A 26,187-nucleotide genomic window follows, 5' to 3' on the forward strand; every position below is an offset into this window, starting at 1 on the left:
AACCTCGGTTATAGGCGCAACAACGGAATGCCTAGGCACATTTTTTTCTTTATAACAAGAATTCAAAGCTGAAAATGAATGAACTGCAGCTAAAATATTGTGTTCATGTTTTACATGGTCTAGTCCTTCCCCTGCCCACCCCCCTCACAGGGTGTCCTCTCCAGTCCTTAAGAGAGTAGCTGGAAGTGGGGAGCCAGAAAAATGTCCTCCTTTCCTTCCACTCTGCAGTTTTAATCTGAAATCTTAGGCACAGTACTGCGCCCAGAGCTCAGAAACTGCTAACGAAATTCCCTGTTGCAAAATGTGCCTAGAACAGTGGGTGTTTTGAACACTGCATATGGGCCCCCTAAACCCCTTTCCTGCCCCCCCCTCCTTAATGGGCTTGGCCATGGCCCTCAGGCTTTCTCTCTTTTTGGGGGAAAAAAAATTAAAAAAAACTTTGTCTTACATGTATATAAAACAGACAGAGCAATTGTAACAACATGTGAAAATTAACACATGGAGAACAAAACTATATAATAGATATGTAGAATGAGGACAGTTGCACATTCTGGGTTAAGATAACAGAGTCTAAGTGAAAACTATTAGTGTTATCAATCTAGTTCCAGATTTGCCGGGTTTGTGACGAGGGTCATCTTGAAAACCATGTTTTTACTGTATAGAAGGCAAAATCATATTAAAAGTGTCTGGAGGTTCTATTCCCTGCTGAAATCTGAAGTGATGGATAATTTCCTCCATTATGGCCACATTCCAGAATGAGTGATAACAGAATCCAGTGTAAGGTTTGGGACTGTTTTCCGTTGAGTTGCAATTATTATTCGAGCTGCCAACAACATATAAGACCAATTCTTTTGACAATATATCTACATCAGTATCATAAAAAATATTCAGTAATGTTACTTTTGGACAACAATAGTTTTGTTAGTAATATTAATCATTTCTGTCAAAATTAAATTCCAAAAACCTTGCATCAATTTACATTTCCAACATAAATGTACCAAGCTTATTGCAACCCCTCCAACCATCAGGTAACACAAAACAAAACATTTTTGACATTTGCAAGGAGTGTGATATCCCTCACAATATGGGTCACAACACCCATATTTTATTCCAATCCTTGGAAAGAATTTGTGTGCCAATATATAGTTCCCCTATCTTTTTAAGGGGTTCCGTAGGTCTTTAAGTTACATTAAGCAATATAAGGTACTATTTAGAAACTAATCCTTTCTCCCCTCTACCCATTATGCGGAATAAATTTTTCAAATTGTGTTAAGGGTCTCAGAGCTTGTGTTTTTATATGCTCTTTTATTATATATGAACTTGATTAAAATTAATCCAGTTTGTGTTAAGATTTGACCAAATTAATTTTATTTGGTTAATAGAAACAGTGGGACTGCGACTTACATTCACTTTACTTACACTACCACAACTTTACACGGGAGGAGGAATAAATAAATAAAGAGTGGGGAACCCCCACCATTCCCTCCTGTCCATTTATTTCTTCTCCCCTCGCTTTTGCACCCCCAGCAGGCTTTCCTTGCTTACTGGGCTTTGGGTAGTGGGGTGTGGTGGGGGCTCTGGGAGTGGCCTTGTGGTTCTGTCCAAATTGAGCAGAACTGAGCGGAAAATATATTCTCCAATGTGATTATTGTAATGCATGGTGAACTTTCTTGGATCCCCAGTCTAAGTGATACCCAGATGGTGGGAACTGCACAGTGGCTTGGGAGGAGAGCTGGTCCAATGGTAGAGACAATGGCAGAATTCCAGGCATCCTGGCTCAGTTAATTAGTACATTGGGAAAGGGAGCTGCCATCTGCACTTCTACACTTACCTGTGTTTTGAGTGCATGTTTATAGTTGATGTGGGGTGCTAATCTAAGTGAGTATGATACCCAGAAATCAGCAAAGGGGGGTAGTATTTAGTACTTATATACTTATGTACTTATGTCTGAAAATGGAAAAAAAAGGATTCTGGTCAACTTTTGATCATAATCAATGCTGCTGCTATGCTGTTTCAGGGATGGAGACAATTGCATTTGGCCTATAGATGTAAAAAGCCTTGAGTAGGAAACAACTGCATCCAGCATTACTTTTTTTTAAACCAACTTCATTGAAAATTGTAAAAACAACTACCAAACACAAAGTGTCTTCCAAGACAAATACATGTATACAGTCGTACCTCTGCTTATGTATCCCTCTGGTTACGTAAACTTCGGGATACGTAAGTGGCAAACCCAGAAGTATATTTCTGGGTTTTTCCCCCACATGCTTGCGCAGAAGCAGTCTCTCCAGTTGCGAAAAACTCGGGATCCGGCCAGACCTCTGGAATGGATCCCGTCCGCAACCGGAGGTACCACTGTATATGTTAAGTCTTGTGTGCATTCATCCATACAGCATCAAAACCAACTTAGAAAAACTTTTACATTACAAATTCAGCTCATATCCACAGAGTATACTTCACTCTAAAGCATTCAGATGGTTTCGCTATTGGCTGCAACCAGAATTACTAACGGGGAGCCTTTTTCCTTTCTAGCCGTGGCCCTGCAGAGGCAGATGAGCTGATGAAGAAGGTGGGGTTCCAGTATGAAGGCACCTACCGCTGGGTCAATCCTCACAAGCTGTGACCTCCAACTGGGTAGCTTGTATGAAGGGGTGACAGCTGCTCTTCGCTGCAGAAGCCAAGCTGACCAGGCTGGGCAAAGGGATCTCTGCCCCAACTCCTGCTGCCTACACCTGAAAAACGGTGGTTTTTGTCCTAGGACCACCTGCTGGCCCTGGACACCAGTGCACTCCTCCAGCATCCACTGCGCTTAGGTGTGGGCCTTGTCATCTTCTCTACTGTGGGCTCTGCCTCTTTAGTTTCGCTCCTTCTTAGACTGCTGGCTGCAGCTGGGCCAGATGTCCCATTTCAACTTCTGCTCCTTTCTATGGGGGAAGTCTGTGGTGGCGCAGGAGGCAGCACCCTTGCCCTCTGTTCAGCTACACAAGCTGCTCTTTCAATTGCACTAGCTCTGCTTTTGCTGCATTACTTGTTACATTCCTGTTCAAACTGCTTCTCAGTTTTATATATGATGCTGGTATGTAAATGGAAGTTGTTAAAAGGAGACCGTGGTCCTTGCATTTATTTCAAGTGGCTTGAGGGGGGACTCAAAAACCACTTCTGTCTATGAACAAATGGGCAGGGAGGGGTGGTTTGGGGGAAGTAGCCTGGCAGACTAAATTTGGCCCACAGGTCAGAGGTTCTGCACTGCTGAGCTAGATATTCATTTATTCTGCCAACTGATTTCCAGTGTGATGAGGACCAGAGGACACTGGGGTTTGGTATCTGCACAGCAGGCAGAGCACCATGGGCTGTTCCTCTCCAGGGTCAGCACCCTAAAATGGCAGGTGTGAGGTGGCACTTCTGCAAACCTGAACGTGGAGCGGCAGTGTCTGGTTACAGTTTCTCTGGAGCTGCACTGTTACTCACAGGTCCTGAGATACCAGTCTGGAATTTATTCCCCAACAATGCTTAGGCAGTGGCTCCTCAGTGTTCATGGCCTTGTAGATTCTTAGCAGCAGTCACAGGCTGCGCTGTCATTTAGCTTTGACCCTCTCTTGGATCAGCAGGAAGCCTACAGGGTGCCTGTTCGATGCCACGGGCAAAGAGATGGATGAGCCTCCCATGGACTCTGTGGAGAGAAAGGCAGAGAGAGTCATTAGCGGCACTACCGGATAGAAGGAAGACTGCTGTATAACAGCTGTCCAGTTCCCTAAGCATCTTTGGCAACTTCCATGCCTGTGCTTGACTAGGCTACACTTTGTGGAAGGGCCACAGTAAGCTTTTTACTGGTTCTTAACCTGCCAGTCCCAGTTCTGATCACATGCTGTTGCTCTGATACTTCTGTCTATGTCTGTGTGGCACTGAAGTCTCTTTCACAAGCTTCTAAGTGCTGTCTGTAGATTGCTCTACTAACACCTGTGCCCCTGAAGTACAGCAGAAGAATATTTGCCACAAGTATCCAGACAACCTACCTGACGCTGATGTCGGTATGTTGCAGGGTCTCACCGTCGCAGGTCCAGCAGCTGGTGGGTGGTTCTTCCTGACACTGCCCCCCACACAGCCCCTTGCGTCGTCGTACAACCGGTTCTCCATCCTTATGGTCTTCCACTTTTGAGGTGAAACGAATAGCCCGGACCCGGTACACACTCACAAAAGGCAGGTCAAACTGAAAAGCACATTTAAGGGGTTTTTTTAAACCCTCTGATCTCCGAAGCTCATGGCATTACCAGAAGGAGTCTTAACCTCTCCAGCTCTGACTCAAGCGTTTGCGGCTTTAAGCAGAGCTCTGTATGAAGCTGCCTTCTACTGTCAGAGCAGTGGTCCTTTCAGCCCAAGGCAGACTAGCAGTAGTAGCCTGTCCAAGAACTTAGGCAGGTGGCATTTTGCAACTCTTAATACCCAATGTGCCTTTTGCATTTCCTCGGCTGCTCTTCGTGCAAAAGCGCATGCACTGAAGGAGAACTGTGGCTCCTCCCCTTATTTAAAATACTGCCTTTTGACCTGGGAGCCCCCAAAGTTACATGCAGAATATGTAAGAAAACACAATCGTGTCAATTCAAGGCACTGCAGTGGAATAAAATACCAGAAGGAGGAGTATCATGACTGGAACAATTCAGCCACTTTTAGAAGCCCAGAAGAAAACTAGCTTTCACCATCCCCTAGCAATAGATGGAAAGGGACCAAGCATACCTTTCGGATGAAGATGATCCAAAGCCTTTGTGCCACTATGGAAAAGGCCCAATCCTGCGTGTTTACCAACCTAAGTTGGGCAGTGGTGCCACGAGAGCAGAGCCCCACTCTAAGCCTCCGGGCCTCACCATTTAAATGCATGGAGGATGCTCTTTGTTAACTAAAGAGAGGAGGGCCCGGGGGCCCAAGATGAAAGAAATCGTCGGAGGGGCTGTTAAGGAAAGGTGTCCCCTGCATCTGACGGCACAGTTCTCCTCATTTTGCTTAAGACAGGACAATGTAGCTGCCTAGAAAAGTCTCCTGTGTTCAGGTTATATTCCGACAGGATTTCCAACTGCCAGTTTAATGTGTTCAAGCCCCTTTCTGTAACCCCCTACCACTTCAACCCTCCACCAGGGGCTTCAGACTTTGCCTCAAAGATGTTCAAATTCTAAAATAAAGAGTTGATCTCCAGTGTCAAATAGGGGGCTTCAGTTCTGGAGCAGGAATAAATATATGCCTGTTGTACAGGGTGCTGAGTTTCACGCATATTTGAGTTTTCATAGTTGTAACTGCATCTACATGGGCAGAATTGCGGTTGTCAGAAAGAGGCGTGGCCTTTTAGGTTCTGCCCCCAGCTCTGTGGGGAGACAAGGGCAGGGGAGGCAGAGGCTTTCTCCATACCTGGTCTGAGCCATTGGTGTGCCGAGTCAAGTGTCGCAAGAAGGAGAGTGCTGAGCATTCATGCACCAGGATGAGGTCTGCTGTACCGTCAGCCAGATGAGCACAGGGGGAGAGTCCCTCCGGGCTCTTGGGGCAGGCACTGCTCATGGAGGTCAAGTTGACAGCCAGGAAACGACCCTGAACCTGCTGCCATTCGCCATCTGGGGGGGGGGGAGGTGGAAGAGGAGAGAGGTTATCCTGGGCAGCTTTAGCTGGGACAAAGCAGCTGCTTGGACAGCCTGTTTGAAAAATGTTTTTTCTAGGGTGCAAGACTCCTGACAGCCCTGTGGCAGCAGCAGTTTGTTACGTGGAAGTGAAGGTGAGGAACTCCCTCCTTCAGTACAACTTCCCATGTGCTGCAGCCAAGCACTGGCATTTAAAAGCTATTTCCAGGGCTAAGCCCTGGCTCAGTAAATCCTGATGGTGGGAGATTAAAGACAGCAACAATGCCCATTAGCCTAGAGCAGGCAATTAATTCCTATTTGAGGTTGCAAACTTTGCTCAGACCTAGGGATTCCCTTCTGTGTTTCTCTACCACATTCTGCCCCAAACAAAGGCAAGCATCTCAAACCAGTTTAATTCAGTGTCACTGCATTTACAGGAACAGGGAGATGACAATCTGGGTTTGCTTTTGAGGTCTCCCAATGAAATAGAAGACATGTTTTTGGTTTCATAAAATTTATACACTGCTTGATTGTAGAGAAAACCTCTAAGTGGTTGTTGCAAGTGAGGTGGCCAGTGCAGGGTCTATACAGTATAGTCTATCCTGATGTGAGGGACTGGCTGGATTCTGATGAATACACACCAGAGGAAGGGGTGTTGGAGACTGACTGGGAAGAAGGGATCTGAGGGAGGCAGAGAGGCAGAGGCAGCAGGAGCTGCAGGAACGGAGAACGTAGAACAGTTGCAAGAGGAGAGGGAGGTTAGGCTAGTGTAGAGTCCAGGGCTTCCACACCTCCTCCTCCTGCTCCACTGGCTCCCAGCACCAGGAGAGGATTGAAGAGGGAGAAGCAGAAACAGGTTGCCTGCAGGTGGAGTCTTCACCTGCCTATGTGCAGCTCAGGTGGGGAAGATCCATAAACTGAGGCTGGGGGTGGAGCTTCTCTGTTGTGCCAACTGCCTCATTGGGTGCACACCTAGGAATAGCTGAGAGATGTAGGACTGATAGACCTGCCTTTCCCTAAATTGTAAGTGTACTTTTGACAATAAAGAGTTGATTCCTCACTCTGCCATTCCTTGCCTCACAGTGCTGTGACACCTGCGCCTGGAAATTAACAGGGTGGCTACACAGCCCTAGAAGACTATTCTGTGTGTAATAATAGCACCTCTATAGTACTTTAGGATCCACAGTGCTTTAAACATTCATTAGCTTAGTAATTTTTACAATTTTGTAAAGTAGGCCAGAACTAGTCTTCCCTGCTGTAAGTAGGACGCATGAATGCAGGAGGTGGCAGCTTGCTTAAGGCCACCCGACAAATTTGTGGTTGAGATGAGATATGAATCAGGGATAGAATGCCATATGCATTTTGCCATGACATTCCTTTTATGAGAAAAAGGCTTTGGGTTTTTAACATTGGCATGGCAGACAGTTCCTGGGCATGCGCAGCTTTTGGCTTAAGAAGTGGGAAATGTAGCTATGATAAAGCTTTCTGCTCAGATGCAAGATGAAAAAGAACACTTTCTTGAATCAGATCTGGCCACTGCAGTGAGACATGGGGCTTGGGGCATCACCTGGTGTCTGCATATTCCAAAACAGGGGGAAAATGCAAAACTCTATACTCAGCAAAGCCAACTTTTTTTTTACCTTGAAAGCCTCACTGTTGTAGTTATGCTTATGTGCACATTTTCTAGTGCTGCATTTTTCATATTCAGTCACCTTTCTAGCTTGTAATTCTTGAGCAGTCACTGCTTGTGCACTTTGAAAATGCAAAGAGCTGGCATAGCTTAGTACAGTGGTACCTCAGGTTAAGTACTTAATTCATTCCGGAGGTCCGTTCTTAACCTGAAACTGTTAACCTGAAGCACCACTTTAGCTAATGGGGCCTCCCGCTGCTGCCGGAGCACGATTTCTTTTCTCAACCTGAAGCAAAGTTCTTAACCCGAGGTACAATTTCTGGGTTAGCAGAGTCTGTAACCTGAAGTGTATGTAACCTGAAGCGTATGTAACCCGAGGTACCACTGTATACTGTTTTTTATTTATCTGGATGCTGTTCTAGGAACCTTTCTGGATAAAAAGTGGGTATAAATATTTTGCATATGTACACCTGCAGCTGATATACTGGCAGCCCCTGAATACACCGTTCATAGGCCATCCCTGGCACCTGCAGGGTCTCTCCCCCCCCCCCCCCATCTTCAAAAAAATTAGGTATCCCATAGAATAGTTTGCAGTGTGTGCTTATTAGTGGTATGTGTGGGGTTTCTCTATTTTGCAAATGTGCCCACAAGCCCAAAAAGGCTGGCAACACCTGAGTAAGTGAAGTGCCTTGAATATTTAAAAGCACTATGTAAATTATTTTATATACTTTGCAGTTATAAGGAGAAGAAACCTGTTTTTTAAAAATATTTTTAAAAGGTAAGTGGATATTCTCAGGAAAATTCCAAAGCCAGCTCTAGTTGCATACAACTAGCGGCAGCCATGGATGTGTCGCGAGATGCACAGAGGCAACATACACATTCACACATGATACGTGCCCACTCATGGAAGTGTGCTGGATCAGGGCAAATGTCTCTCTTGTTTCTGAGGCCTCTGTAGATGCTGTTCATACATTTAAAATGGGGGGACGGGGACAAAGAAGTACTGAATTCTGCTTAAAAACATGTGACAGTAAAGTTAGAATTTCTAATCTGTTCAGTCCTATGGAATTCATGCATATAATCAGATCATTGTCTCACATTTGCATGTCACACCCATATATGGTTCTGGTACAAGAGGGTGCAGCTGAATTTTAAAAATAAAGTAGGATCCAGGGCACGTGGCTTCTATGCCCAGACCCTAGAGCAGCTTCAGCTTACAGGAAAGCATATGAAGGAACTGAGCCAGATCTAGCCCCAGCCAGTTGGCTGAGTATCAGTCTCAATGTCTAGTTCTCTCACCTATGTGCTGCTCCGGTTCTGAAAGGTTTTCTTCCTCTGTTCCAGCCGGTAACTGTTTGCTAGACTCTGAACAGACCACACACCTGAAAGAGAGGGGTGGTGTCACTTCTGATCCCAGCCTCTGTCTTTATTGTAAAGCCAACTGTCAAACTTCCACCTACCCAGAGCGGCAGCGTGTTTGGTCCCTTGGGTTTGCCTCCTCCGTTCTGGCCACTTGGAATTCCACGGTGCCTTCATAGCTGCAGTTCCTCAGCAGTGCCTTGGCTCCTGGAGAGAACAGGGAGAGAGTTGCTTTCAATTGACTGGCAGCCTGCAGCACTTCAGAGCAGATTCTAATAACTGATACATAATCCTAACAATCTCAGCTTTTCTTTAAATACCAAGGACTGTGCTCTGGCTTGCTTTGCTTGCCAACCCTGCCTTCCCCCAGCTCCTTGGTTGTCACCAATCCTCCCACCCTCACTCCCCCTAGACCTTGCCAAACCCCACATCCTCCTCCCCAAATGAACCCCTTACCTTCCCACCTCATGCTGCCACCACAGCCGAGTGGGAGGAAGAGTTGGTCTGGCAAGAGGAGGAGCAAAGGAAGGAGGCTGGAAGTGCTGGCTGGCCAGCCTGAAATCTTCTGGCGCTGCCACCACTGCCTTATCTGGACCAGGGGCAGATTACCAGGTTAGCTGGCTGCCACTTCCGGCTGCCTTCCTCCTTCCCATGCTGCTCCTCTGGCTAGGCCAATTCTTCACTGTAAATTATGAGGCTGTCGCTTCTGGGTAGCTTCCTTGTCTCGGCAATGGTTCTCCTGCCACTCTTCATGCCAACGGGAGGCTGTGCAAACTACTATGGGAAAATCAATGAGTACAACTATAAAGAGAAAATGTACCTCAAAAAAGGGGCCAAATTTACATCATGCAAATTATCCATCAAGTTTACAGTTAACACTATTTCATAAACGGAGACACTCACTCGTAATTCAAAGGTACCACATTCCCTGGTTATAAGGCAATAAGGTTCATCTTACTGCTGGCCAGGCCTATCCTTGTCCCCTGCCCCAAGCCAGAGAGCCCTGTCAAGCCTAGGAAAGAGGATTTTAGTGGGCTGGTCCAGATATTCAGTGTACATGCTCCCTCTGTCAGTTGGGCATCATTGTTCAGCTTATCACAGTGGATTCCTTCCCCTGCATACCGGCATAGGTGTAGCGCATCGGGCCCATCCAACGGTACTTCTCACTGGTGCTCACTACATCACCATAGAAGCCATAGCCAACCAGTGAGACTGAATAACGTAGAAGCTTTCCATTGTGCCAAATGCTGCAGACATCCATAGGTTGGCTGTCCCCTAGAAAACAGAAAAAGGCCACTAAGGTTCCAAATTATATATAAGTTCCACTACCCAGTATTGTGTTCTGCTACACATTTTCCATCAGAAAAAGAAGTAGCATCTATATTTACCAAGGTACAGATCTCTGTTTGCATTCCTCAGCAATTACTGGAACACAGTAGCCGAGATCTACAGTATCATTTGCAAAGGCTAAGGGCCTCCAAAAGGATGTCCTTATCTTCTGTGCTAACCCTGCTCATCTATCAGTTGGCCTCCCAACTTTTTTACTTTAGTGGGGGTGGGGGGTTCCTCAAACCCGGGAGGATTTGCTTCCCCAACCCAGCCTTGCAAAGTTCCCAGCTGAGATATGTCAATACTCCATCTCTCAAGAGTTGAAAGCCATGAGCCATGGAATAAATGGGTAGGAAAGGGGAAATCAGTACCTATAACAATGTGCAGAGCAGAGGTGATGGGGTCGTTTGTTCCCACAGTTGCAAAACAGATGCAGTCTGTAGAACCTGAGGTAGAAATGGAGAGCAACAGATTACTACCCAGACTGGCTGGGGCAACCCAGTCAGATGGGCGGGGTACAAATAATAAATTATTATTATTTAAATAGTTATTATGACATTACCTGGCTGCAAAAAAAAACCCCTGGAAATGCACCTTACTTTTTCCTGCATCTTCAGATGAGCAGAGCCAAATCTCAAGAACATAAGAGGCCTGCTGGATCAGACCCAAGGCCTGTCGTATTGAAGTATCCTGTTCTCACAGTGGCCTGGCAGGCACTAAGAGGACCATCTGAAAGCACTGGGTGCCCACAGGTGCTTGCTATCTTGCAGGTCCTCAATCCCAAACACTCTTTCTCTCAAGCACCCAGGGCCCATATACTCACCTGCGGGTATGATGCCAATACGAAGCCTTGGGGACAAGAGTTCTGCATCAATGTCATTCTCTGATCCCCCGGCTTTTTGCTGTGTCCGGTTAATCAAGGCGTGCATTAGCTCATTAAAGGTGCCATCGCCCCCCACACTCACCAGTCTGTGGAGAAATGAGGTAGATTACATTAGGCACTGAGAGAACCTCCCTTGTGGTTCCCAAGTGGAAAGGTCCATGATGGGATTAAATATGGGGGGAAATGTATCAAGTTACAAAAAAAATAGATTGTATTCGGGAATGGGTATCTGACTGTTTTAAATATTACCAAGTGAATGAAGTACTTGTAAAGGACTTGGTGAATGGGTTTTCTTACTGTAGAACAGAGTTTGATATGAATTTGTTAGACAAATATGAGAAGTTAATTTTGAAAATGTATAGAATACTTCTGGAATGGAAAGGACAAAATGGACAAAATGGTTAAAGTACCGTATTTTTCGCTCCATAACACGCACTCCCCCCCCCCCAAAGGTAAAGGGAAATGTGTGTGCGCGTTATGGAGCAAATGCAGGCGGGAGGAGCTGCTCTTGCTGGCTTTTCGGCGAGGCGGGAGAAGGAAAGCAACCTCCCTTCCTCCGGCTCGCTGGGAAGCCGGCAAGAGCTGCTGACACTCTGCTCAGCAGTCTTTCAAACAAGAGGTGCACGCAGCGTGTCTGCCTGCTCTATGGCTTTTTGGCGAGGTGACTTTATAGTCTGATGGGCTGACTGTAATTTAAGGAAAGGGAGAGCCGCTTACTCTGCTTTCTTTACAATAAGCCGGAAGGAGGGACAAAGAGGGCATCCCCTTCGGTCCCTCCCCCAGCACCTCACTGGTAAATTCAAGCAAAGCGGCTTACAAGGCTCCTGCCCCGGCGTCTCCTCCTCTTTTTTGCTCCGGTTCCAGCGAGGCAAGGCAGCTGTACAAATGTGAGCTCCCCCTCTCTCTTCCTTCCTTCCCTCCCTCCCTCCCTCCCTCCCTCCCTCCCTCCCTCCCTCCCTCCCTCTTCTAACTTCAAAAAATATTGGGAGGCGGCCAGGTAAGCCCCACCTCACATACCACAATGGGGGGTGGGGGATGACTCCCTCAAATATTTAATGGGGGGTGAAGGCACCTAGGCCCATACGAGTTGGCTGCTTTGCCTAGGACAAATGTGAGCTCTCCATCTCTCTTCCTTTATGTAGGAATTTATGTACCGAATGAGGGGAAATCTGAATTCTATAAAAAGTTGCATGAGAATTTACTGGATTATTTGGATTACAATTTGATCTTGATGGGGGACATGAATGGAGTAGTATCTACAAATATGGACAAGGCACAAAGACAGGTAGATACCAAGGATGGTAGATTACCGAAAACATTCTTTGAGATGACAGACAACATCGACTTAGTGGACATCTGGAGAGTAAAGAACCCCCTGGGAAGAGAGGGAACTTTCTTTTCTGAAGCCAAGATGACATGGACTAGAATTGACCAAATATGGATAACTAGAGGAATGGCACCAAAGATAAAGAAAGTAGAAATCTGCCCAAAAACCTGCTCTGACCATAACGCTGTAAGGATGGAGATGAAACAAATAACAACCGGATCCTTCAGATGGAGGATGAATGACACCTTATTTAGAGATGAAGAAGTGTATTAAAAAGCCCAAAAAACTTTGAGAGACTACTTTGAAATAAATATGAATACCAGCGTAGAAAAAAGAGTAATCTGGGACGCAAGCAAAGCTGTTATGAGAGGGTTTCTGATACAACAGAATGCAATAAAGAGGAGAAGTCAAAATGAGAAGAAAGATAAAATTTTGGAGAAAATAAAAGAAGGTGAGAAGAAATTGAGAGCAAAACCAAAGTCCCAGGAGATTTTGAGAGAAATAAAATTGTATCAAGTACAATATATGGAAATGATGAATCAGGAAATAGAATGGAAAATCAAACAAATGAGACAAAAAACATTTGAATCAGCTAACAAATGTGGGAAATTGTTGGTCTGGCAAATGAAAAAAAGACAAAAATGAAATACCATTACAAACTTAGAAGTGGAAGGAAAGAGTATACATAACCCAATTGAGATTAGAAATTGTTTCCAGAGGTACTTTAAACAATTATACACACAAGGGCCCCAGAAAGAAATGGACATAGACCAAATTTTGAAGACAAATGGATTACAAAAAATCTCTCAAGAAAGTAAATTAATGTTGAACTATAAAATATCTGAACAGGAAGTAGAAGGTGCCATACAAAATATGCAACTGGGCAAATCTCCAGGACCGGATGGGCTGACTTCTAGATACTACAGATCTTTGAAAGAGTGGTTATTGCAACCTTTGAAGGAAGTCTGCAATGAAATATTGGAAGGGAAAAGGGCGCCAGAGTCGTGGAAAGAGGCGTATATTACACTTATACCGAAAACAGAGACTGAAAAGACCCAGCTTAAGAACTACCGCCCTATATCGTTACTTAATGTGGATTACAAAATTTTTGCAGATATTTTGGCCAAGAGATTGAAAAAAGTATTCTTGGAAGAGATCCATAAAGACCAAGCGGGCTTTCTCCCGGGAAGACACTTGTCTGATAACCTGAGGAATATAATTGATATTTTGGAAAAATTAGAAGTGAATATAAACACTAAAGCAGTTTTGATATTTGTGGACGCGGAGAAAGCTTTTGACAATATCTCTTGGAGTTTTATGAAGAAGAACCTACATGGGATGGGGGTAGGCCAAGGTTTTGAAAATGGTATAGGTGCAATATATTTTGAACAAAAGGCCAAATTAATTGTAAATAATGTGGTCACGGAAGAATTTAAGATAGAAAAAGGGACACGACAGGGGTGCCCAATCTCCCCACTGCTTTTTATATCGGTCCTGGAGGTCTTGCTAAACATGATTAGAAGGGACCGGCTGGTTAAAGGTATACAGGTCGGAGCCAAACAGTACAAACTGAGAGCATTTGCAGATGACTTAGCATTGACGTTACAGGAGCCAGAATCTAGTACTAAAAGGGTTTTAGAATTAATTCAAGAATTTGGTCAAGTGGCAGGTTTTAAATTGAACAAGTTAAAAACTAAGGTTTTAGAGAAAAATTTAACACCGATTGAAAGAGATAGGTTTCAGAATGAGACAGGATTGACTGTGGTAAAGAAAGTGAAATACTTGGGGATTAATATGACAGCCAAAAATGGGAACTTATTTAAAGATAATTATGAAAAATGTTGGACGGAAGTGAAAAAAGACTTAGAAATTTGGTCAAATTTGAAACTTTCATTGTTGGGCTACATTGCTGTGATAAAAACGAATGTATTGCCGAGAATGTTGTTTTTATTTCAGACATTGCAAATTGTGGACAAGATGGACTGTTTTAAGAAGTGGCAGAGAGATATTTCTAGATTTGTCTGGCAGGGCAAGAAGCCCAGAATAAAATTTAAGATACTAACAGATGCAAAGGAAAGGGGTGGATTTGCCCTGCCAGACCTTAAACTTTACTGTGAATCAGCAGCTTTTTGCTGGTTGAAAGAATGGCTACTTCTTGAAAACACAGACATTTTGGATTTAGAAGGTTTTAACAATGTATTTGGATGGCATGCATATTTATGGTATGATAAGGTCAAAGCACACAAAGCATTCAAAAATCATATTGTCAGGAAAGCATTGTTTAATGTCTGGATAAGATATAAAGATTTATTGGAAAGTAAAACCCCAAGGTGGCTGTCACCAATGGAAGCAAAAGCTCTGAAAAGGCTCAATATGGAGGCCAAATGGCCGACATATTGGGAAATTTTGAAACAAGAAGGAGATAAATTGAGATTGCAGAGTTTCAAAAACTAAAAAACAAAGTGAGAGATTGGCTTCATTACTATCAGATAATGGAGGCATATAATTTGGATAAGAAAATTGGCTTCCAGGTGGAAAAGTCAAAATTAGAAACAGAACTGCTAGAACCCAAAACTAAGAATCTGTCAAGAATGTATAACTTGCTGTTGAAATGGAATACTCAGGATGAAACGGTGAAATCTGCTATGATTAAATGGGCACAAGATGTTGGACATAATATTATGTTTGCTGACTGGGAGCAGTTATGGACCACAGGTATGAAGTTTACGGCATGTAATGCCTTAAGAGAGAATATTATGAAAATGATATACAGGTGGTACATGACCCCAGTCAAGCTTGCAAAAATCTATCATTTGCCCGATAATAAATGCTGGAAATGTAAAGAAACTGAAGGTACATTCTTTCACCTTTGGTGGACGTGCCCAAAGATTAAGGCTTTCTGGGAAATGATATATAATGAATTGAAAAAGGTATTTAAATATACCTTCCTGAAGAAACCAGAGGCCTTTCTTCTAGGCATTGTCGGCCAATTGGTGCCAAAGGAGGACAGAACTTTTTTTATGTATGCTACAACAGCGGCAAGAATACTCATCGCAAAGTATTGGAAGACACAAGATCTACCCACTCTGGAAGAATGGCAGATGAAGGTGATTGACTACATGGAATTGGCAGAAATGACTGGCAGAATCCGAGACCAGGGAGAAGAGTCGGTGAAAGAAGACTGGAAGAAATTTAAAGACTATTTACAGAAATATTGTAAAATTAATGAATCATAGAAGGATGTTGGATAGAAACTAAGTGGTTTCCAGCTGTAGTGCTTTAAGAGATACGAAAAAAGGTTCACAAATGGGTAAAAGCTTAATGGTAAGGATTTGCTGAACTAACAAACTGAACTGGAATACAAAAAAGGGAGGTACGAGGAGGTCCGGGGAAATAAGTGTAAGGAAGATATGCTATGGAAAATTAATGTGTTTTTAACTGTTTTTATTTTGTATGTTTCTTTTTATTTTTCATTTCTTTGTTATACCTTAAAAACTTTAATAAATATCTCTAAAAAAATAATATTATACATTAAAAAAGAATGATATGAAGATGATGTATAGATGGTACTTAACACCGTATAAGATTGCAAAAATGTATAAGAGTAAATCAAGTACCTTTTGGAAGTGTAAAATGTTGGGTGGAACTTTTTTCATATGTGGTGGACCTGCAGAAAGGCGAAAGGTTATTGGGAAATGAAGTATAATGAGTTTTTTAAAATGTTTAAAGTGATGATTTCCAATAAACCTGAGGCCTTTCTGTTAGGTTTAATTGGATCAGAGCTTCTGAAGGAATTGTTTAATTTGTTTATGTATGTTACGATGGCAGCAAGATTAGTCTATGAACAAAACTGGAAAGAATGGCTTATGAAAATAATGGAATGTGCTGAGAGGGCTAGACTGTGAGAATTAAAGAACAGAATAGGAAAAAAACTTGAAGAATGGAAATATTTTGTAGAATATTTGAAAAAATATCATGGTTGTGTCATGTTGTGTGTGCTGTTTGGCCTCCACTCTTCAGCACCGCAGCAGCGACTGGGCCAGGACCTCCCCCTCTGCTGTGGGGCCTCTGTTGGGACCCACCACAGCTACAGACACACCCCAGAAGCACAGCCACGGCCCAGTCTGACCCATCACAAGGCCTGCAAGCACTTTTCTGCAGGACTCCTGGTGTCCACTTGTAGCAGATTGCTCTGGATTCCATAGAATTTATGCCCTAGATTGATCTGAGCACACAATGTCGGTGGACTTCTAGTGGGGTCTCAAAGCAGGATGCTGAGGGTCATCAAGACAGCAGGGAACATAGATGCAGGTAAGGTGACAATATGTCCTTTTTTACAGAGGAAAGTCCTTAATTTGAAGAGCTCTCCATTCCAAGTCTGGCAATATAAAGAATGCTAATGAGGAGGGCATTTAGTAGCTAAATAGCAGATTGAACAGGCAAACAGATCACCAGGTCACAGTCTTCCCTTGATATTTCTATTTAAGCTGTAAGTATTTCTAAATCAATACGTATAAATTAACATATATGTTCTCCTTTGTCCTCTTTTTTGGTGATGCAAAAGTGGCCATTCTAGATGCTGGCTAGTCCTTACCCATCAAAGTCACTGAGGTCTTGCTGCAGGATGTAGTCACGAGCCTCGTTGGCATGGCAGGTCTCTGGGAAGGTGCAGAGAAGGTCAGAGGTCATGTCACTGGGAATGGGGAAGAGGCCCGTGTCACAGAGAAAGCAGGAGAGTGATGGTCAAGAGAAATGGGACTTACCCAGAACTTGAACATGGATCCCGGCAAGGGTGAAGAGTGGGGCCACCTGACCCTGGTAGATTTCCACTGCTCGCCCGCGTCCCCCAACCGGGTTAATGAAGACAAGGAGGCTCTTGGGCCGTGTAACTCCTGAAGCAGAGGGACAAAAAACATCAGAACTTTCTTGGATGAGACCAAAGGCCCATCTAGCCAAGCATCAATCAGCTTCCTCTGTGAAGCACACATTCAAGTCATGAAAAAACTGTCCTCCCCAATGTTGCCTCCCACCCCCCAAAAAGTAGTATTCAGAGGTACATCGCTTCTGAGCACGGGGTCCCGTTTAGCTATCATTTTGCTCAGTGTCCATACATGAGAGGGGTGGAGACTTGATTTAAAGTCACTGTCAAAACTCCAAAACTTAATAATCCAAACCAGAGTCCAGCCTTGAACTAGCTGAAATAGCCATCATGAGTGCCTTCAAGCTCATGAAGAAAGCCCACCTTCCCTTACTACTTACTTACCACAGTCCCCACCAAACACACACACTGGGCGGGCCTTGCTGTCTCTCTCCTCTTGAAAACTAAGCCCTGCTCTCAGGAGCAACCTTCCTCTGTCATGGCAACCATGGCCTGTCTCTGAAGGCTTCCATCCAAAAGGAAAGCACCATCTTTACCAGCCCTTTCCACTGCCACCTGAGAACTGACCGTGGTGATGGATCCAGCTCTGTAGGGCATTGACCCAGCGTACTGCCAGCTGAGACTTGGGAGGAGCAGTGAACTCCAGCATCCCCAGGCGCCAACACTCTTGCTTCTCCCGCTGCACAAAGAAAACTGGAAGAAGGGGAAAGAGGAAGTGAGAAAGACTGATGGACAAGAGGGCTGGTGTGGGATCTTGAGAAGCCAAGAGGGAGAGGCCTCCTGTGGCCCAACCCTTAAAAGCTGTGGAGCATACAGGAGATGGCCTGGGGCATTAATTACACATTTTTCATTGGAAATAGTATATACATTTACTTCCATATGTATACATAGTTGTATAACTCCTGCTCACAGTCTGAAGAAAGAGGGTGGCTATTGAGATTACCTCTCAATCCTCCTCCCTGACAGGACTGAGAGTCAAGGACTGGAAACAGTAGAACCAGGAAGATGCCTAGAGTAAAGAAGTTCTATTTCTATGGTTAATCAAGGCTCCACCCTCTTCTATGTGGCAGAAATATAACTTTTTCTCCCCCCCCCCTTTACTGCCGTAAAGACTAGAAACTTAAATTTAAATCAATGATCAGGTGGTCAGGAGTTCATAGCAGTTATAAAATTCACTGTACCATGGAACTAGGAAGAGAGCAATGGGACATCTGGGGAGGAAGTAAGCACAGTGCTAAAACCCAGCCAGCCAATTTGGGGAGCACACAGGGGAGGAAAGGTGGCAAAAGGCCCATCTTAGTCCAATAGCTCTTCACCAGAAATAGCATGTCCCACATAAAGAATCCCTGACTGATGTCCATCCAACCTTATTCCGAACGCCACCAAAGGTATTGTACCCCCAGAAGTGAGCGCTACTGTTTGAACCTTCCACCCAAGATTTACAGTAACTTTCATATTTGACATTTGAGGCTGCATGCCATGTTCTGTAGCATAAAACTGCCCATACAGATTCCTATGAAGCTTCCTGCTTTGCTCTATCCTGCTCACCTGTGAAACAGCTTTCAGCCTCTGGAGGATCCTCCTCTCCATCCCTGGTAGCCCCAAGCCTTACAGCAACCATCTCCTGGACTGGAATGCAGAATCCCTGACCTGGGGAGAGGGGAGATCCATTATTCAGAGGGCGCAGGTGCTGAGCAAGTGCTGATGGGTTAGAAACCCTTGACTCCACCTTCTCTCACTCTCTTTCAGAACCAGACTGCAAGCAAAGGGCTCTTGATTGCAGATATGCAAAATTCCTGTGCTGTATGACTCAACTGCCCACTTACTCTCCTGGGTCTTGGCTGGCCATTGCAAAGCACTTCACAGTTGTCCTTGTTGTCCTTCTTCACACTGGGGGAGAGGAGGTTAGAACACCCTTGTCAGGAGGAATGCCAGGACTGTATACTGGCTCCTGGATGCTGGGGCCCCCTGCTCACCATCTCTGCTCATTTATTTGCCCTTTCCCTCTGAGAGTCCAATCCACAAACCATGCGGAGGGAGAGGAGGAGGATGCTCCTTCAGGCAGAAGGAGCTGCAGGACAGATGTGTGGGCCATACAGGCTGCCCTGCATCCACTAGGTGGGTGTTACTCAGCTATATTAAAGGTACAGTACTGGCACACAGTGGGGAATTAGCTCAGCATTTATTGATGGCTGACAGAAATATACTATGTTCTCTAATTCAGGCTTCCTCAACCCTGACCCTCCAGATGTTTTTGGCCTACAACTCCCATGATCCCTAGCTAGCAGGATTAGTGGTCAGGGTTGATGGGAATTGTAGTCTCAAAATATCTGGAGGGCCAAGGTTGAGGAAGCCTGTTCTAATTGGAAGAAAATGACTGAGAATGGATAATTAACATCTGGGATATTGTGTGTATGGTGAGAAAGCAGTTGGCCAGGTAACATTTTGTGTGTAAAAAATGGCGTGTGTTTATAATTTATTGGAGCAAAAACGTTCTAGATAATGTAAACCCAGTTGTGTTACTTGAAACTTTATGACTTCAATTTGTTCTGTTTGAAATATGTTCTTGTTTTTAGGCCTGGATATTTTTAAAAAAAATTTGCAGCTTTATCTATTTTGTATTCTCCCCCCTTTTCCCCCTTCTATATATGAAACTGAACATAAAATAAAACAGTAGTAGTAGTAATGCCAGTCTGTTGCCCTAAAGAGGATGCTGTCCCATCACAAGCATAGGAGCCAACTGCTAGGGGCCAAGGTGAGGTCCCTCCCCCCCCCAATAAAATATCTGAAGCCCCCCAGTTGATGGGCATTGTCATTCAAATGGTGCATGTGTGCTGCGTCTTGTGATTTATTATGCGGGACATGGCTTACCTGGCCTCCCCAATATTGTATTCAAGTTGACACCCCTGATCACAAGTTTTGAAATAACCTTGAACCCTCAATCCAATCTGCTTCTGTACTTGGAATAGCAGAGACCATCCTGTCCTTCACCTCAGGCCAGCCTTGACACTTGAAGGCAGGTAAAAAATCAGCAACAGCAGGAGGGAGAGCTGCCAAGCCATTGGGCCACAGACACTTGTTTTTTTCCGGCTTTTAATAGCTCCCAGTTCAGCTGGCCAGGAAATTTAAAACTCTGGTCAGGCCAGTAAAATTCTGGTCAAAGACCCATGAAGCACTGAACAAACTGGACCTTTTCAGACCCTATACAGTCCCTAGGGGGTCAACTAGAATAACCAGTTGTGGCACCGATGACGTCTTTGCTGCAGAGGAAGCTGATGTGACCGAGAAAGCCACATATATATGAATGGTCAGGGGACACATCCTCTGAGCACCAGCTCTCACCCATAATGGCAAGCATCCAAACCCACCCCCTCAGTTTCCTACACTTCTGCACCAGGGCATCTGCACCAGCCTCAAGGGAAGGGAAGCGCATGCACAAACAACATGCTTTCAGGTCAACCCAGGTCCAGACTTAAGTGCCCACGGCAGCACTTTCCCCATAGTGGTAGAAAGAAGGCCTGCCTCTTCCTAGCATCAGCTTAGTGCACTCCTTCTTCTGATAAAAGGAACAGCAGAGAGCTGAATGCTAAGAAGAGGCCCAGACAGCCAAAACAGCTGGCAGGCAGAAGCCCTGCAGCTAAAGCAAGGGCATAGATGGGCAAAGAGTGGGCCACCTCTTAGGAACACCCCTGAGGCCAGGGGTACATTAGCAGACACGAGAATACAGTTGACCCAACACCTGACCGCCTTGTCTGCTCAACTTTTAAAGGAGCAAGGCAGAGCCTGTCACTCACATGGTTCTTGTGCCAAATGAAAAGAAGATTGACTCTGCAACTTAACACTTCTAAGGGGCTGGGGGGAGGGAAGCTGGCTATAGGACTCACGTCCATCCCCCTGACTCCTCCTCCACCCCAGACCCAGATGGCTCTACTGATTAGCTGGCTGGGTCTCTGGAGGCGAAGGAGAGATGGGCCCAGTGGACTTCCCTCCTCTTCTGGGACATCTGGCAACTCCGGGATAGGGCCCTCATTCTGATCCCTGCCCAAGCTGTCTACAGCCACACCCCCGGCTCTGAATCCTCCTCCTCCCATTCCTCTACCCTTGCCCCATCCTGCTTGGCTCGGCAGGACTTGTGGCAAGCACTCCCTCAGATAGTCATGATAGTAGTGACTACGAGCACGGGTAACTTTTTAAGAGGATTTTACAGGTTCATGGAGGTTTGGCTTACTGAGGGCTGTTATTCTTGATGAATAAAAATTGATCTTTCATTTTACTGGCATGTGTCTGTATGTCAGAGACAAAAGATGAGTTACCTCCACCATGCCCTTCTTGAGAGTGAGATCCTTGCATGACTGCCTTGTGGTGCATGATTAGCTCGCTCCAGACTGAGGCAGCTGAAAGACAAAGCCCCACTCCCATGGCTGCTACACACCCAAATGGTTGTGTAAGCTGACTTGCACTCAGCTTCACTGAGGGCACCAAAAAGAGGACCAATATTTATTCATTAGACTCTAGGCAGGTAATTACTCAAAAGACAGGTATTCTCCTCCTTTAACGCAGATATAATATGATCTTCTCACAAAGAAGCACTAATGACCTCAACTGTCCAGATTTCCAAGCTTGGCCTAGTCACACGCCATTTTCCAACAAGATGAAATGCATGTTTCATACTTCACTTTCATAATCAGTGCTTTTTTCGGGGGGGGTGCGGGGGTACGCATACTCCTAAACATTTTGTGAATCTAAGTTTGGCCTCATTGAGGGGCAGTATTTCAATATGAGTAGGAAAATGAGAGTACTCCTAAACATTTTTTTAAGAAAAAAAGCACTGTTCATAATTATGTGTTTTTGAACTGTAAGTACGTGTAACTCCCAAAATACTGTGAGATTATCATAAATGTCATAATGCAGTATACAAGTTTATGAGATTCAGTACCCACATAAATCTGGGAGCACTTTATTACTGATTCAAGACTAACAAAATATCAGGGACAGGTTGAGAGAATGAGGGGGCCCATAGGAACCACACAGTGTCACTGAGAACTTCCAAGAGGTCTGTCTGTGAAGACCTGGTCCCTTCAATGCAACAGCTGACATATGCAGCATTTCATTTCCCCATAGGAGTCAATGGGAACATCTAGGGGTCCTTCAGGAAGCCACCAGCCCTGGCCCCATCACTTGCAGCACTGAGCTGACCCCAATTCCACCTCACTTGGCTCTTTCACAAACAATGTTCCTCTTCAGTTCAATCTTCTAATCAGATGCCACTTGCTTAAGAATGGAGGGACAGGGGAAATGTTAAGATCAAAGGATACCAACAGTCCTGATTTCTTGCTGGATAGCAAGAATACCAGCAACAGTGAGAGGAACTAGCTATTCCAACTTCCAAGCCTTGTTAGGTGAGTTGAATGACCTTTGTATGTTAGTAAACTGACCTGTTTCACTCAGATGTGAATAAAAATTCCTGCCAGGAGGCTAGTGTGACCTTTAGTGAAAGCCATGCTGCAGTAATCCGACCCTGCAATTCCTGCAGTGAACCCCGCAGCTTGTTCTTCAGCCATCCTAGAGCAAAGCTTCCACAAAGGTGGGAAGCGGAGGACAAACAAAATTGCAACACAGGATAGAAAATGTTTTCTTATTCTGCAAGAGCTTCCAATTGCATGCATTGTTCTGATTCTGAAACTAGTTTAGAATCATAGACTGAAAGCAAAATGCCACTAAGGAGGAACAGGCAGTTTATACATGGCTTAGATAGATGTTTCACCTTTTGGAAGCCTTCTATCCATCTTCCCCATCCAAATATATAACAACTATATAATACAGATCAAACTAAAGGGTTGATCTATTCCAGCACTCTAACAGTGCCCAGCCTTGGAAGTTCACAAGCAGACTGCAGAGCAAGAAAGAAACAACTTACCCTTGACTGTGGCCTTCTCCTCCAACCTGGCATCCTCCAGATGTTGGCCCCATTCTGCCTGACCAAGGGTCAAGGATGATGGGAGTTGTAGTCCAACAATGACTAGAGGGCATCAGGACAGGGAAGGCTGCCTACCCGCCTGCTACACTCTGTACATGGGGACTGTATTCAGCTGTCATGACAGCTCTCTATAACCCTATCCTCCATAAAAAAATTTAAAGCTAAATAATCTTTACATAGGGACGCGGGTGGCGCTGTGGGTTAAACCACTAAGCCTAGGGCTTGCCGATCAGAAGGTTGGCGGTTTGAATCCCCGAAACGGGGTGAGTTCCCGTTCCTCGGTCCCTGTTCCTGCCAACCTAGCAGTTGAAAAGCACCTCAAAGTGCAAGTAGATCAACAGGTACCGCTCCAGCGGGAAGGTAAACGGCGTTTCCGTGCGCTGCTCAGGTTTGCCAGAAGCGGCTTAGTCATGCTGGCCACATGACCCAGAAGCTGTACACTGGCTCCCTCGGCCAATAAAGCGAGATGAGCGCCGCAACCCCAGAGTTGGCTACGACTGGACCTAATGGCCAGGGGTCCCTTTACCTTTACCTTTAATCTTTACATCTGCAGAGAAAGTTCATAAGCTATAGTATATACTTTTTTATATAGACCAAGATCTGCTACACAAACTCTCTAGATAGTACTAAGTAAACCGAATTTTTCTCAGTTTCTTTTCCCAATCTGTGAAATGAGTAAAATTAACTGATATAATGGATAAGGATGTGAGCTAGAAAGCTTCCCCAATTCAGCTATCACCCTTTTCAATAAATGTATTGGGTGATCTTAGACAATCCATTCTTTTCACAGCCTCAGCCACCTCTATATCTGCAAGGTGGGAATAATATTGACCTGCCTTACAGGGCTGGTGAAAGGATTACAGATAAAACAAACACACTTTGAAATCTTAAAATGTTCTCTATAAAATTCTCAGTATTATTACTTCTATCCTGCCCTAGAGGATAGTTGTGAGAGAGCATGAGAGTCACGCCAGAGAGCATGCACACAAAGGGATCCCACACAAAGGGATCCCACACAAAGGGATCTATTGACAAACATAATAAGCAATGAAATACAATATAATATGCATGCAGGTGACAACTAGATTTACTCCTTTATAAAACAAAACCACCAGGATCTACTCCTACTCAAGCCCCACTGAAATGAATTTTCACTCCTCAGTATAAAAGGGGTTTTCACTCTCACATTGCAAACACACATATACAAGACTTTTCAAAAAGGGAAGTATGAGTGAGACCTAAAACAAAATGTTGGTCTGTGTGGAGTGCTCCCTGTTCAGGATTCCACCTCTTCCATTCAATGTCCTCTTGATTTCCCACACATTTGCGCATATACACTTGCGAGTTGGACTGCAATCCATGGCCACTAAGGAGCTCAGTTCTCACTGGGCTGTTGGGGGTCCTTACTGCTTTTTTCTATTTGTTTCTTATTGTTTTCGTACTTCTATAAACTTCACATTGTCCCATCCTCCCCATGTCTACTGACACCTGTCTCATGCATGGTTCGTGCTGTTTTGGCTGTAAAACAAAACAGCACTCTCAACATGAACCCTGGAAATAGGAGTTACTCTCACACACCTCTGGCCCTGTGTTCCTTTAGTGATTCTCTAAGTCTGCATGCATTCTTTCCACATCCACCTGTGTTAAATGATTAACCTCAGTGAGGAAACTATTCTGGTCCTAAGAGTGGAGAGATAATTTGTCTTGTTTACCCGGAAAGGTAGGGCAAATATTAACCAAGACTAACTGCATTCAGAGGATGGAACAGCATTACCCTTAATAAAACATTAAAATAATTAGTACTGCATTAACATGAATACAGCGGGACCTCTACTTACGAGCATCTCTGGTTACTTATCCTTCGGGATATGCATGTGGCAAACCCTGAAGTTATTGCCATGCAACTGGGGGAAGAGGGAGAAGCAAAGTCTGCTGGTGGAAGAGAGTGCAGCCCAGGGGCAGAGTACAAGCAGAAGGTCCCAGGTTTCCTTCCCTGCAGTTGAAGCAGGATTAGGTAGTAAATGATGGGAAATACCTTTCTGTCTGAGACCCCAGAGAGCCACTGCCAGTCAGAGGAGGCACAACTGGGCTGGATGGACAAAGAGTCTGACATGATACAAGGCAGGCTCCTCTGTTCCTAAAATGGGGCAGCCTTGTCAACAATGTCACATCATTTCTCTGCAAAACCTAGGCAGGAGTGGGAAATGTTCCTGCCAGACTTTGGCTACAGAACCACCCCCCACCCCCACCCCAAGACTGGATTTAGGTTTGATGTGGCCCTAAGGAGCTCCTGAAGGTAATGGGGCCCTTTATGTGTCCAGCTGTCCTTTGTCAACAACAATTGTCACTGTTTTTTGTGTTGAATATATGCTATATGGTAATTTATGGATACCTAATAGGTATCTAAAGCCATTATATTTTGGAAATGTACATCCAGTTGTTTTTCCCTCTACATTTTTTGGGGGCCCCAAGCTATAGCTTGTATAGCTCATAGTAAATCCGACACTGCTCCTCCCCCCAGGCAACTGTCACACAGTGGAGTTCCTACCGGTTGTTTTCAGCATTGAAAGTGATTTTAAAGCAAACAAGAGTCCCCGGAAAGGCCATAATTATGGAATACTACCAACGTTCACCTTTACAAAGTGGCAAGTACACTGGATAGAGCAAGCCTGTGTAAATCTACTCAGAAGTAAATCCCATAAATGAAGTGAAGATTACTCCCTCCAGAGTGTATACTGTACGAGATCGCAGCCTTAGGCTGCATCCACAGCATCTCCTTAAAGCACATACACCCCCCGCGCCCCCGAATTCTGGGACCTGTAGCTTTGTGGGGAGAAAACCAGCGTCAGAATTTGGGGGTGAATGTGTGTGTTCTGCTTCAGATATATGGTGTTAAGGAAGAGAGACCGGGCGCCTCTCAAACCCTGATGGAAACCTGAAGAATCAAGACCCCCGACAAGCGGCCCCGTCTTCGAGAAAGGCGCCCGCCCCGAAGCCCCCCCGCCGGGGGTTGCGCTAGATGACCCCCGGGATCCCGGGCCCAGGACACTCACCGCTCGTCCGGCCCACCAGCTCCGGCGTGCCCAGCAGGAACTCCCCGCCCGGCGGCAGAGACACCAGCACCCGCCCGCCCGCCGTGCGCAGAGGGCAGCGCAGGAAAGTCTCCCGCATGGCGCGCTCCGCTCGCCCTCCTCTGGCGCCGCCCG

At 45.0% G+C, this 26,187-nt stretch overlaps 2 protein-coding genes across 4 annotated transcripts in view; one reads left to right on the forward strand and one right to left on the reverse strand.

Moving 5' to 3' along the window:
• G6PD (glucose-6-phosphate dehydrogenase) overlaps nucleotides 1-3,103 on the forward strand; it is a 23,269-nt gene extending 20,166 nt beyond the window's left edge. The window contains exon 13 of the mRNA XM_080987596.1: nucleotides 2,533-3,103. Within this exon, the coding sequence (XP_080843722.1) occupies nucleotides 2,533-2,623 (91 nt within the window). The 3' untranslated portion in view covers nucleotides 2,624-3,103. The remainder of the gene's footprint in view (nucleotides 1-2,532) is intronic.
• On the reverse strand, nucleotides 3,060-26,187 carry LOC308466661 (ceramide kinase-like). Of its 3 annotated transcripts, none has more exons than XM_080987597.1 (13): nucleotides 26,035-26,187; nucleotides 18,553-18,654; nucleotides 17,572-17,697; nucleotides 16,889-17,017; nucleotides 16,720-16,783; nucleotides 10,739-10,884; nucleotides 10,287-10,361; nucleotides 9,709-9,861; nucleotides 8,688-8,793; nucleotides 8,527-8,609; nucleotides 5,395-5,594; nucleotides 4,014-4,207; nucleotides 3,060-3,670 (listed from the first exon to the last, which is right to left on the reverse strand). In XM_080987597.1, exons 1-13 carry the CDS (start codon nucleotides 26,150-26,152, stop codon nucleotides 3,580-3,582), a joined length of 1,587 nt encoding a protein of 528 aa, XP_080843723.1. In that variant the 5' UTR covers nucleotides 26,153-26,187; the 3' UTR covers nucleotides 3,060-3,579. The 3 variants fall into 3 exon arrangements, with proteins under 3 accessions (XP_080843723.1, XP_080843725.1, XP_080843724.1); XM_080987599.1 differs by lacking the exon at nucleotides 26,035-26,187 and adding an exon at nucleotides 22,440-23,250; XM_080987598.1 differs by lacking the exon at nucleotides 26,035-26,187 and adding an exon at nucleotides 21,318-21,387.

Source organism: Podarcis pityusensis (genome assembly GCF_964106645.2).
Source record: "Podarcis pityusensis genome assembly, chromosome: 17".
Taxonomy (NCBI): domain Eukaryota; kingdom Metazoa; phylum Chordata; class Lepidosauria; order Squamata; family Lacertidae; genus Podarcis; species Podarcis pityusensis.